At 49.8% G+C, this 12721-nt stretch overlaps 1 protein-coding gene across 3 annotated transcripts in view; it reads right to left on the reverse strand.

Moving 5' to 3' along the window:
- Positions 1–12721, reverse strand: part of DPYSL2 (dihydropyrimidinase like 2) — a 143168-nt gene that overhangs the window by 72550 nt on the left and 57897 nt on the right. Inside the window, exons 1-3 of one of the 3 annotated variants that reach the window (XM_035269956.3) lie at positions 10252–10601; positions 6852–6940; positions 4987–5171 (exon numbers count right to left, since the gene is read on the reverse strand). In XM_035269956.3, coding sequence (XP_035125847.1) covers positions 4987–5171; positions 6852–6940; positions 10252–10290 — 313 coding nt within the window. In that variant the 5' untranslated portion in view covers positions 10291–10601. Of the gene's footprint in view, positions 1–4986; positions 5172–6851; positions 6941–9658; positions 9981–10251; positions 10602–12721 lie in introns of those variants that run through there. The other 2 variants (XM_035269958.3, XM_035269955.3) reach the window with 2 other exon arrangements.

Below are 12721 nucleotides of genomic sequence, written 5' to 3' on the forward strand. Positions count from 1 at the left end.
GAAAGTCATGCTTTCAAACAGCTCCCCAAGCATCAGATTCAAAAACAGTCAAAGGCCCCACCAGCAGATTGGCTACTTTAACCAGATAGCGTGGGACCCAGTAAGCGGGATGTTTCAAGATGCAGCCCCCAGATGCAACATGCAAAGCACGTCCACCAGCCACGCCTGGAGAGCGCCTGCACTCAGTGAATGCTCAGGTCAAGCCTCCGGCAGCTAGGGCCTATTTCTGCGGTGCTAGGGGAGTGTAGAGCTCAGTATGCAAGAGATGGGAGGGTGCCAGTACCCAGCAAGGATGGAATGACAAGAGCTACCCCGTGGGAGTGCTGACAACCAGGCAGGTGACGCTGTGATGCCACCACAGTCCACCTTTGCCAAAACTTACCCCATTTTGCAGATGAGGCCACTGAGGCTGGGAGCAAAGATGGCCCATGGCAGGCAGTGAGGTCAGAGCTACAGGTGTATGTTCCACACCTGGCCACCTGGACCGATGCACAGGGTAAGTGTTGGCAAGTTGGCTCTGTGCCTCTGGCCTCAGTCTTCCCCTCTACAAAACAGAGGTTAACTGGGCCGGGCACAGTGGCTCATGCCTGGAATCCCAGTGCTTTGGGAGGCCGAGGCAGTGGATCATGAGGTCAGGAGTTCGAGACCAGTCTAGCCAACAAGATAAAAACCCCCATCTTTACAAAAAATTAGCTGGGTATGGTAGCGCATGCTTGTAATCCCAGCTACTCAGGAGGCTGAGGCAGGAGAATCACTTGAATCTGGGAGACGTAGTGAGCTAAGACCACATCACTGCATGCCAGCCTGGGCAACAGAGCAAGACTCCGTCACACACAAAAAAAGAGAGATGTAACTGTTCCCAGCTGTTTCCTAAAAACTCTGGGATCCTAAATTCCAATGACCATGAAGCCCCCGGGAACTCCATCAGGTTCTTCCCAGGCAGCAACATGGCTGCCCCCGCAACCCCTGGGCCGGTCTGGATGCCACCCGCAGAGGATGTCGGCAATCTCTGCCCACCCGCCACTGGATGGAAAGGGCAAAGGGCGTTCCCCCTGCTCCACACGGAGTCCTCCTCATAATGATCTCATTGTGCAATTCTCAATAGCAGGCTCTGTTTAATGGCAATAATATTATCTTCTGCTGCTGACATGCCATCTCCTTTTTTAAACTGAGAACATTTGGCTGTGTTCTCCTCTACATGCAGCACCATTTCAGACAGAAAGGAGCCTCCAGGGCCTGTGACCTGGGAAACGCAGAGCCAGCAGGGAGGCACGTGAGGATTTACCTGTGAGGGCAGCTGACATGGTGACATGGTCTGGAGAAGGCCAGAAAGCCAGGAGGGTGTAGGGCATGCGAGCAAGGTGCGGGGGAGTTGGGAGGAAGAGGGAGATTTTCGTATTTTTGTACCAGTTCACTTTAATTGTTTATTTCAGCAAGACTGGGCCTGCAAAGTTTCCAAAGTGCCCAAGCATTTCTCACTGGACTCAATATGTTAAGTCAAAGAAAGCAGCAGGTAATAGGTGCCAATGAAGTGGCTTTAAGCTACTTCTTGTAAGGCCTCCTTCGCTGTGGAGCAAATCCCAGCCACTCACTCACTTGAAGCAATGCAGAACGAATGACTAGCAAGCAGAAAAAGGAAAAAAAATCCTCAGTTCCTCATCTGCATTACCACTATTCCCTCCCCAAGGGAAAGGCAGGCTAGCAGGAATTCCACAGGGGTCAGCAACCATAGGTGGTTCCTTGCAAGAGTAGTTAATATTTTTCTCGGGCTATAAAAGCAATGGCCTTTGGGGGTCACCAGGCTAACCATACATACACCGCCACCTCTGATGACTTTTATTCCTTGAGCTTCGCTCAGTAGACCCCCTACTCTATAGCTGGACTGCATCAAAACCTCCTTGCAAATGCCATCACATTCTGGCCAAGAAAGCAGAGTGGGCGGTCAGGCTGTTCCCTCCCCTTTCCGGACCACCTGCCCATAAGGCCATCTGCTGACTCTTCCCAGCTCCCTGGGCCAGGTGCGGCACTGGGAGAGGATGTCACTAGTCCCTAAACAGAAGGAACCCGTCTGGATGAATAGAAAGAAGGCCACAGCCGCTGAGGGGGAAGGCAAAAGAAAAAGTCAGCGTGGTGGCAGGAGGGAGAGGGAGTGTCAGCACTCCAGACTTCTAACTCCTGGCTGCGGGCATTTCCCCTCCAATGATAGATGACATTCACTCCAGACTTTTTTTTTGAGATGGAGCCTCACTCTATTGTTTAGGATGCAGTGCAGTGGTGTGATCTCAGTTCACTGGAACCTTTGCCTCCCAGGTCCAAAGGAAGGGAAGGAAGGAAAGAGTCGAAAGCAACAGCAAAGGGCCAAAGCACAGGGTAAATGTGTGAAGGGAAGAGGCAGATCCAGGACAGGAGATGGTGGCCTGAGGGGTCTTTCAAGCAAGGGTGAGAGAAAACAGGGTCTTTCTGTATCTGCTGAGCAAAGAGTACTTGATTAGAGGCAAAATCTCTCTCAGTTTCAGTGAGTGAGTTTCAGCAAATGACTGAATGTAGAAGCCGGAAAGGACTTCCTGGGTCATCCAGTGCAAATCCCACACTGTGCAGATGCACAGCTACAGCACAGAGTAGGGCAGGGACTCGAAGTCACACAGCAAGTCACTGTCAGAAGGGGACCAGCACTCCAGACTCCTAACTCCTGGCATTTCCCCCTCCAGTGAGATATGTATGTATGTATGTATGTATGTGTATTTTATATATATGTGTATATATGTATTTTTATATATAAATATATATTTTAAAAAATATATCTATATATATATCTATATAGATAGATAGATAGATAGATAGATAGATAGATATCCTTTTATTTTGAGATGGACTCTCACTCTATTGCTCAGGATGGAGTGTAATGGTATGATCTCAGTTCACTGCAACCTCTGCCTCCCAGGTACAAAGATTCTCCTGCTTCAGCCTCCCAAGTAGCTGAGACTTCAGGCCCACACCACCACGCCTGGCTAATTTTTGTATATTTAGTAGAGATGAGGTTTCACCGTATTGGCCAGGCTAGTCTCAAACTCCTGACCTCAAGTGCTCCACCCGCCTCAGCATCCCAAAGTGCTGGAATTACAGGCATGAGCCACCCGCCCAGCCAGAAAAATATTGTTTTTAATGGCTTACTGACTCTCTGTGTCCAATGCAGGGGCCTGCAGGGCTTCCCTCTGAACTCCAAACTGAGGCGGACGATCATCCTGACTTGGCCTTCCCAGCTGACACCCAAACAGTCTAGGCTTCTCCAAGTTCAAGTGTTTCTCCACAGCCTGCCCTGGCGGAGAGGCAGAAATGCCCACAGCTGCCAGTGATTCCCCAGCAACTGACAAGGTGCAGACTCTGCTCTCCCTAGGTGTGCATGAAAGAACCCCCACACACAACTCCGGAAAATGGCACCCACGAGGTTACAGGGCAACATGTGCAGCAAGACACGAGTCGCAAGGCTTACACTCGGAGGCTTTAATCAGTGGTGCCAGGAAAGCTGAAACAGAAGAGAGCTGCTCCTGATGTTTCAGACCCTGAAGACCAGCACAGAGAGAACCCAGAAGCTGAGTTGTAATTTAAAATGCAGGGGAACACGCCGGGCAAGGTGGCTCAAGCCTCTAATCCCAGCACTTTGGGAGGCCGAGTTGCACGGATCACAAGGTCAGGAGTTCAAGACCAGCCTGGCCAACGTGGTGAAACCCCATATTTACTAAAAATAGAAAAAATTAGCCGGGTATGGTGGTGGCTGCCTGTAGTCCCAGCTATGCAAGAAGCTGAGGTAGCAGAATTGCTTGAACCCAAGAGGTGGAGGTTGCAGTGAGCTGAGATCGCACCACTGCACTCAAGCCTGGGTGACAGAGCGAGACTCCATCTCAGGGAAAACAAAAAAACAAAACATAAAAATGAAATAAAATGCAGGGGAACTCAAATTAGAAAGGAAGGTTGGAGCAATATTCCTCCAGCTCAGGCAAGATAGAAAAGAAGCTTCCAGATAGACCCCAAAGCCACGAGTAAAAAGACCACTGCCCAAAAAAATAACTAATAAGGTAAGTTTTTCTGTAGCAGGAATAGCTGAGTTCTCTTCTACTTAGACCCTCTTCTCAAGCGCAGTGCTAACTTTTCATATATGACAGACTCTATGTTGACTTTTTCCCTTGGATAAAATCTATTTTTAAAAATGTGTATCTGACGAGCCACTGTGCAGCTTGCCCACCTCCTCAAAAAACAAAATGGCATTTGTCAACAGGACAGCCAGTAGGCATGCTGGAAGCTGGCAGTTCACAAGCAAACTCTTAACACGTGTGCTGTGTCCGGTGAGTTCAGTTCAGGTTTCGTTAAACAAAAAGCCCAGACCCCTTGGAGCAATACGTGAGCGGTACCCAGCTGTGGGTGCCAGCAATTTTCATGTCTAAAAGGCAATTGATTTGTGGGACTCCTCCAAGTAGGGCTGCTTGATTCCATTTACATTAAACCCAGCCTAGAGAATCACCCCCATTTGATTTCCATATCAGAGGAACAGGAGTTCCTGGTTCAACATTTCATTTGTTACACCCCATCCTCAGTTCTAAGTAGAGGCACTCTTAGGAATTGTTCTGAAAATCACAATCAAATACTTAATGCGAAACGGCTTAAAGGTGACGGTGTTGGAATGACTTCAAATGCAGTGTTTTTAAGACCAAATCACATTTGGGGGTCAAGAGAGACAAAAGGCCACACAGAGAGAAAGCCAGAAGCCATTCATCTTATGGAAACTCCCCAGAACCATGTTCTCCAGCTCAATGGGAGAACCTAAAATTTGACAGAAAATGAGCATAAATAAATAAGACAAATGGTTAATACCCTTATTTGGTAGATAAGTGGCTCAGGACAGCAACTTTGAGAAGAAAATAAACAACACAGACTTATTGGCAAACTCTCACATTTCCTAAGCACTACAATGATGGTTTTTAAGCTTCTTACTGATCATGGTGGTTCCCCCAGCCAGGGCGGCCTTGGTTCCTTGGAAGAAATCATCAGCAGACGTCATTCCCTGGTCAGGCATCTGGAAACGAGTGTGAACATCAATTCCTCCCGGGATCACCATCCGGGAGTGGGCCTCGATGGTCTTCACCCCTCCTGGCACAATCAGATTTTCTCCTATTTGCCTAAACAAACAAGGTTGGTGAAAAGGGTTATAAATGGAACGTGGACTCAAAGAGGGCATGACAGCTACTTTCACTAATCTATCAACCATCCTCCCTCTGCATGGGCCCTTCAGATCATCGTTATGATTCATAATAACAACACTCTCCACTCCTACCCCACATCAAGAGGCAATGCAGAGAATACTAGAAAGCAAAAGTCAAATAAGACATCACTGGCCCCACTCAAAGAGGTTTTGTTCCCAAGAAACCCCCTAAGATCAAATGATAAGGCCCCAAGATATTTCTAAAAACTGTCATTAAACTCTCTTTACAACACCGGCAATTGAACCAATTATCCTATAGCATTTTTCTCCAGACCTGGCTGTACTTTCCAATCATTTATTTTTACCATATCCTTTTCACCAGAGGGGAAATAGGGGTGAAAGGGTGGGGCAGAACAAAACAAAGCCAAAAAAAAAAGTGAACACTGTGATTGCAATGATTTAAACTTTGGGAAGCATGTGTTCAGTCATTTAGATAATGAAATAGCTAAAAGCTAGAATACAATGAAAAAGGCAGAAAAATGCATATTTATTACACTGGGGGACATGATTCTTTTCCAATTTTTAAAAAATATTTTTCCATCTTTCTACCAATTTTTTAAAGAGAATATTAATCAAGGAGGAGTTGATAAAGTTCTAGAACAAATTAGTGATGAGTAAAAATAGCACACAGGTCTGCACGCTTCTGGGCCAGTGTCGTGCTACCAGGCCGGATTGTGCCGCCTTATAACTGGGGGAAAATGGAACATGAAAGTCCTGGCATTTGAGAGCCTGGAGCCGAGACTGTCACAGCAAACACACATGGAGAAAACATTAAACGTGGAAATGTTCAAATCTATTTTAGGTTCATAAATCAGGGTGTGAGCTTCCAGGCAAAAGGCACAGCCACTCCAGTTTTCCACTCCTCTGGACTGGTTTACAGCTATCCCTTGATGAATGCTGCTTATTTAAAAGCTGTCACTGGCTGCAGTGTTTGTCTTTAAACAGATGTGCTATTTCTCCAGAGCCCCGGGAGCTGCCCCAGTAGAAAGGGCAGGAGGATACTGGGATGAACTCAGCTCCCTTAACCCTCTAGAGTCCAAAAATACCCCAACTCAGGAACTGCCCTGTTGCTTCTCCTTTGTAACATTAACACAATAAACACAAGGGCAGTCTTATTTGCACTAGTTGCCACTTAGAATAAAACCTAAATGTCCCTCAGGATTTAGGCAGTAATTTGTCTGTATCACTTGGTAATTAACTTGGTATCTTTCTTTGGCCCCTCCAATTCCAACTCTTGATGAAGAAAGCAGATGTGCTGTCTTAATAGAGGAGTCTCTTTCACGCTTTTGTCCCTTGGGCAATCCAACTCAAACAATTACATTCTAGGAAACCCTTTAATATATTCAACATATCACAAACCAAGTATTTGAAGTGGCAACAAAAAGATATCATATCACCTCAGCTAAAAAATAGTATATTACATAATACATAATGTAACGAGTGTGCATTGCGTGTTGCTTTGAATTCACTAAATACCGCCAATCAAAACCGGTTTAAAACAGATACTAAGTTGGTCACTCTGATGTTTCTGAAGTTTGATACTATGGGAAGCCTGGAAAGTACGCAAACCCATCTGTATATCATGCGTTAGACTTACTTGATCAACCCGTCTTCCATGTATATGTCTGCATAGAACGACTGGTCATCATTAACAATTTTACCTCCTTTGATCAGAAGACGGTCACTCTGAAACAGAGAGGCAGGAAGGTCACGATGCATAACTCACCTATGAGAAACACAAGTGCTAAGCCACGTGAGCTAAGCTTACATTTTCACCATTCAAAAGTGATGTTCAAAATAAGCCCATTTTGGAACAGTTCAGTGACAAAAGCAAGCCTGGGACCTATTCATCACCTGATGAGTCGGACACTCTGGGAAAGCTCATCCTAGAAAACGAATCATCTCTTTCAATCAGGCCTTGGACTCGAAAGGGGGGAAAAAGCAGTGAAAATATTTCATATAAAGAAAATAATGCTTTTTAAAAATGGCTTTTGGCTAAGCCTCAATTTAAAAAAAAAAAAAAAAAGCACCCACATTTAGGAAAGCCATGTCTCGGCAACAACGCATCAAGCAAAATTGATCTAAAGTCTGTCCTCACGGGATATACCACACAACACACAGGGCTCAACCACAGCAAGGTTTCCATTAAGTATGTCCTTTATATTTGCATTTACCTTTAGGTATACCACAGCAAATATAGCAAAAAGGGAGGGAAAAGACTGCAAAAAAATATATACGCTACTTTAACTAGACTTAAGAAAAAGGTAAACTGCCATGATCAAGTACATGGGATAGCAAATTCTAAAATGCAACGCCACTATAGACTGCTGATGCACTTCCATTTTAACCGGCGACATTTACACAAAAAATAAAGGACAGCCAGCAGATACGGGCTGAGAATGTGACCGAAATGCTACATTATGACTCATGCCTATTGCAAATGCTGCTGATGGAAGGGAATGCTAACAGCCAGTGTTTAGTAAGTATGCACCTGTATTATCCAGAATGGGCTTAAACCTTACAAGCTCAACCCATACACTGCCCTTTGAATACGCAACACATTTCAAAGAATGGCATACTTTTGACAAGAGTTAACTCAAAATTCAGTTACAAAACAATATTCTCAGCAGGTGCTATCTCTCTTTAGCAGCTACCAAGAAAAGGAAATCATAGAAAATTCTTAGAAAATAGATAAGCTACTAGAGAGCAAGGGGAAAAGATAATTATACTCATAAATGCACACACACCTGGGTTTAGAAAGTATTTATTGTCTCTCTAACATATTGAAAACCAATAAGATTATTTTAATTTTGTACACTTCAGGGTCCTTGATCCTGACGGAGACTTTGGAAAGCCAATGAACAGCGTAAAGACCTTTACGAAGCCCTGCTATGCACATCATGCCATCAGAGCCTCGAAAGAAATCTGCAAGGTGGATGAGGTCAGGTTCTATTCCCATGACACATAAGGAAACTGAGGCTCAGAGAGGTTAGGCCACTTGCGCAGGTCACCCAAACAGCGCACTTGTCCTCCGTCTACAATGATCCCTTCTTCTCTCCCAGATCTCTAAGCTCCCATGGAATAAATATCACCTGGAAGGCCAGGGGAGGCCTCGCCCTTCACCTCCTGCCTCCATAGTCACTTTGGTATATGCCCCAGCCATAACTGCAAATAGCCCCAGCCAACATGATGCCAAGAAGAAAAAAAAACTCAAACGCCACACCCCCGTTCACTCTAGTGCCTTCCAGAAGGATCTTACATAAGAGGCTGGCAGTGGTGAGGGAGCGAGGAACACTATGCTATAGGTCCTCTGATAATGCAACCAGATTTTTAAAGGATGGAGGGGGCGCTCTTTAAAAAAAAAAAAAAAAGTCTTGTTGATTCTTTGCTTTTCTCTTTTTCTCTCCCCACTGTCAAAATGACGTTGCCCTGTTCATTCACGAAAACAGCAAATTATTTGAGGCTTGCTGCAAAGCTGCTCTCCATCCCCCACTCCCCAGTCACCCACTCCTTCCTCCAGCGCAGTGAACACACAAGGGTGGGTGCCCAGTGCCCGCCCTGTGGGATCTCGGGTCTTTTGCCTTCAAGAAGAAGCTAGAGCCCTTCTGCTCATCCTAGAAAATCCTCCGAGCACACGCCCCCTCCCCTGTGCATTTGCTCCCCTCTTCTCTCCTGCGGATGGGTGTGCCCTTGTGCACAGAGAGGAAGCTGGGGTGCCCGTGGCTGAAGAGAAAACCTGGGCCAATGCGCGCCCTTACATCCAGCCCTAAAAACACATCCTAACTGTTTTAAAAGAGTGTTTCCATGTCTGCCTTCGTCCTGGGTTCTACCCGGGAATCAGCTGGCCGGTTGCAACTGCATATCCTTATATAACAATGAATTTCCCTGGCGATCCCCCTTCCCTGGGATTTCACTGGGGATGGAAAGAATAGGACGGACAAATGAATGTTTCCAGGAAAAGATGGGGAGAGGGCGGGAGCAGGGGAGAGGTGGGAGCAAGAACCGGTGCTCATGTCTGAGGCATCGCGAATTCACTGCACATTTTCCCCGCGGTTTGCACACCAACAAGCCCAGGCCCCAGCGCTGCGCCGAGTCCTCCGGCTGCCGCGATCATTGTCTGGCCGGGGCCGGGCCATCTGCTCCCGCGTCGCGCAGCGCCATTAGCGCCCGGCAGCTCGCCGCGGTCCCCGCGCCCGCCCTGCAGCCCGCTTTGTATGCGCCAGCACGGACGCCTCCTGGCCGCAGAAGGGGCGGAAGAGAGACGATAAAATGAGCCCGAATCCCCGCCAGGGCCCCAGCCCCGAAATAGAGGGCGAGAAAACAAGGTGGGGGGGCACCCAAAACCGGTTCCTGGCAAACATGAAGCCCCCGCCCGGGCCCCCGCCCTCCTCCTCTGCCCATCACCTCGTCCCTGTTTTTCCTTCGCGTTTCCAAACCATTCCGGTACACCCTGCCCTTTTCAGCATCCCTTCGCTGTCACTACGCCTTCGGGCTGAAACCCGCTCCTTTCTCCAAGGACCCGGAGAAGGCTCCAGAAAGCCCTTTTTGAGTGGGGACAGAAGACCCGGGGAAGATCCAAGTCCCCATCTCCCCACCGCGGCTGGAGTAGTCCAGCCTCGCAGCACGCAGCCCGAGAACAATATCCGAGCTCCAGGCATGCATATTCAATCTGGCATCCATTTGCTCGCACCCCGCAGCCGGCGCTGCAGCATCTCTCGCTGACAATAAAAGATAGAGCGGGTCTGGCGCACTACCTAAGCCTCCCTCCGTGCGCTCGCGCTCCTGGTTAGTGCCTTGCAAACGATGCGACTTCTAACCCTGGATCACTGCAGCTCCCACCACCGCCACCACCATCACCATCGCTTCCGTTAGGAACTGAAAAGAAAAAAAAAGTTCGGTCCCTCTCCTTTCCCCTCCTCTTTTAAATTCCTTCGACCTTCTGTGCTACAAAAGGTAGGTGGCTGGCCAACCGCAGACTTCCCAAGTACCAAACTCACCGTGATGCGTGGAATATTTTTCTTCCCCTGATAAGACATCTCTCTCCTGGAAAAAAATTAAATTCAGGAGGGCAGCTTTAAGGCAAAAATTGCCGGGAAGGGGACTTGGTTTGTTTTTTGGGTTTTTTTTCTCTTTGCAAAACTGAAAAAGGTGCAACCGCTTCGCTGGTCTTGCTGTTAGCAAATTTCAAGAATGTAAGGGATGAATGCAATCCTCGGTCTCTCTTTCTTCCTCTCCTCCAACACAGCCCCAGCTAGGGCGGAAAAAAAGAGAGAGACAGAGAGAGAGAGAGAAACAGGAGGGAAGGGGGTGGAAATAAACTACAGCAATAAAAGCCTCGGTTCAAGTCGGCCACCGTGGCGCATGCGCCGCCAGCCACTCCCTTTCCTCCCAGGCAAAAGCCATCCACTTCGAGAGAGGCGAGCAGCGATTGGCCGCGATCCTGGGATATGCAAATTTGGGCCGGCGGGGCGGGGCACGGCGCGAGAGCGCGAAATGCGGCAGTGAACGGCCGGGGGGCGGCTGGGGCCGCGGGCGCCCGCGCAGGGAGCGCGCCTTTCGCGCGCTTTCTTTGGGCCCGGGCGATGGGGACGGGGGTTGGCGGCGGCCCCAGACGCGGCCTGGGCCACGCAGGGACAATGGAGGGGTAGTCGTCGCGGCTGGGGGGAGGGGCGTGATCCGAGACGGCGGGGCTTCGGAGCTGCACGCACTCGCCCGCGCGCGCCCCGGTGCCCGCCCGCCCGCGCGCCAATCCGCGGAGGCCGCCGCGGCAGCCCCGCGTGGGGTGACTGCGCCGAGCCAATGGCTTCGCTGGCGGCGAGCGCGCGACTGCACCGCCGGCCGGCGCCGCGCGGCCCGGGAGGGCGCCCGGGCCCTCCTCCCCCGCCGTCGCTGGCGCTGCGTTCGCCCGGCCCCCGCCCTGGCTCGGCTGCGGACTGGAACGGCAGCGGGCCGGGGCCCGGCCACGCCCGACCCGAGAGAGGGCAGCTGCTCCTCGTGGACGTCCGGGCCCGGCTCCTGGGGGCGGGGAGTGGGCGCGGGCTGGGGGGAGGCTGCTGGGACGGGATTTGGGCCGTGGGCAGGCGCCCGGCTGCAGGAAATGAGAGCTGGGAGGAAACCCAACTCCGAGCCGGGAAGGGGCATCCGGGGGAGGCTGCGGGATATGGGAAACCCCGCCCTGAGACATCCTTTTGTGCCTTCCGGCCGCGGGGAACTTGGTGGGGCAGGGGAGTGGGAAGCAGCAGCAGCCCGCCGAGGCCGAAACGGCCCAATCTGGGCCCATCGCGCCCGCTTTACCGTTACGCCCACCTCGGCCTCCTGCGGGATATGTGGGGGCGCTTTTCGCTGGTGCCTGCAGCGCTCTCGAGGGAAGCTGCTGGGTTCCCAGCACCCCAGGGCTTCAGGCTTTATAGGGCGAATGAATGGGCCCTACACCGCATCGTGAGGCGTGCAGGAGATGAGCTGTGAAGAAGCAAGAAAGGAAGAGCTTATATCCCACGGGAAAGGGAACTGAGTCTCAGGGAAACCCTACGGAATCGGAGTTAAAACCAAGAGTTCTGACCCCCCCAGGCAGAGCCTAGCCACTTAAAACGCACTCAAGGCCCCTTCGTGGCCCTAGTAATTGAGCAGGCCTGGGACACCTTGGCGTTGCCTGTCCGAGCTATGCTGAGGTGCTCTAACTTCGGGGTCCCAGGGGAAGAAAAACGCTGATCCCATTGATCCTCAGGAATCTACCGGGGCCATCACCGTGGGGGGCTGCCCTGGCAGGTACAATAACTAAAACGTCTGGACCAGCCCCGGTAGCTCTCCGGCTTCTCTGCTTGAAGTCAAAGGATACATCAGAATCCAAGCCATGGGGGCGGGGGAGGAAGGCAGAGGATGTAATTGGCTCACACCTGCTCAGCAGAGCTTAGCCAGATAAATAGAGAATAATTCAGGCTGCTGTAGGCCTGACTTCCAATCTTTTTACCCTTGACCACCCTGACCACTTTCGGGGAATGTCCCTCCTTCCAGACTCAGAGAAGGTGTAAGATTCTCCCTTTCACTAATTCCTGTGAAAATCTAAAGTCCCAGAAAGGGGCTGTAGGGCACGCAGCAAGCTTCACCGCTGGTTAATTCACTCAAGTTCACTTTAGCTGTGCATCTGCAGGAGAAAGTGAAGCCCTTCCCCCTCCAGCAATCTGATATGCCACAAGCAAGGTGAGATGATGTTGGCAAGTATTGCTGTCAACCGGTAATAGTTAAAGTCATGAGTCTGAGCTTAAAATATGCCTCTCTACTTGTGAAAAACCCACAGTCAGTCCCAGCTCTGCGGAGGACAGGGCAGTGGGGAGGAGTGTCCTATTGGCTCACAAGGAAAATGCTACTACTTGGCAAGGGATAAATAACGAGACTCTAATTAAAAACAAAGTAACCTCTAATTATATTGTTAGTTTGTATTCTTGTTGGATTCCCTACCCCTCTCCCCCT

The sequence above is a fragment of the Callithrix jacchus genome, chromosome 13 (genome assembly GCF_049354715.1).
Source record: "Callithrix jacchus isolate 240 chromosome 13, calJac240_pri, whole genome shotgun sequence".
Lineage (NCBI taxonomy): Eukaryota > Metazoa > Chordata > Mammalia > Primates > Cebidae > Callithrix > Callithrix jacchus.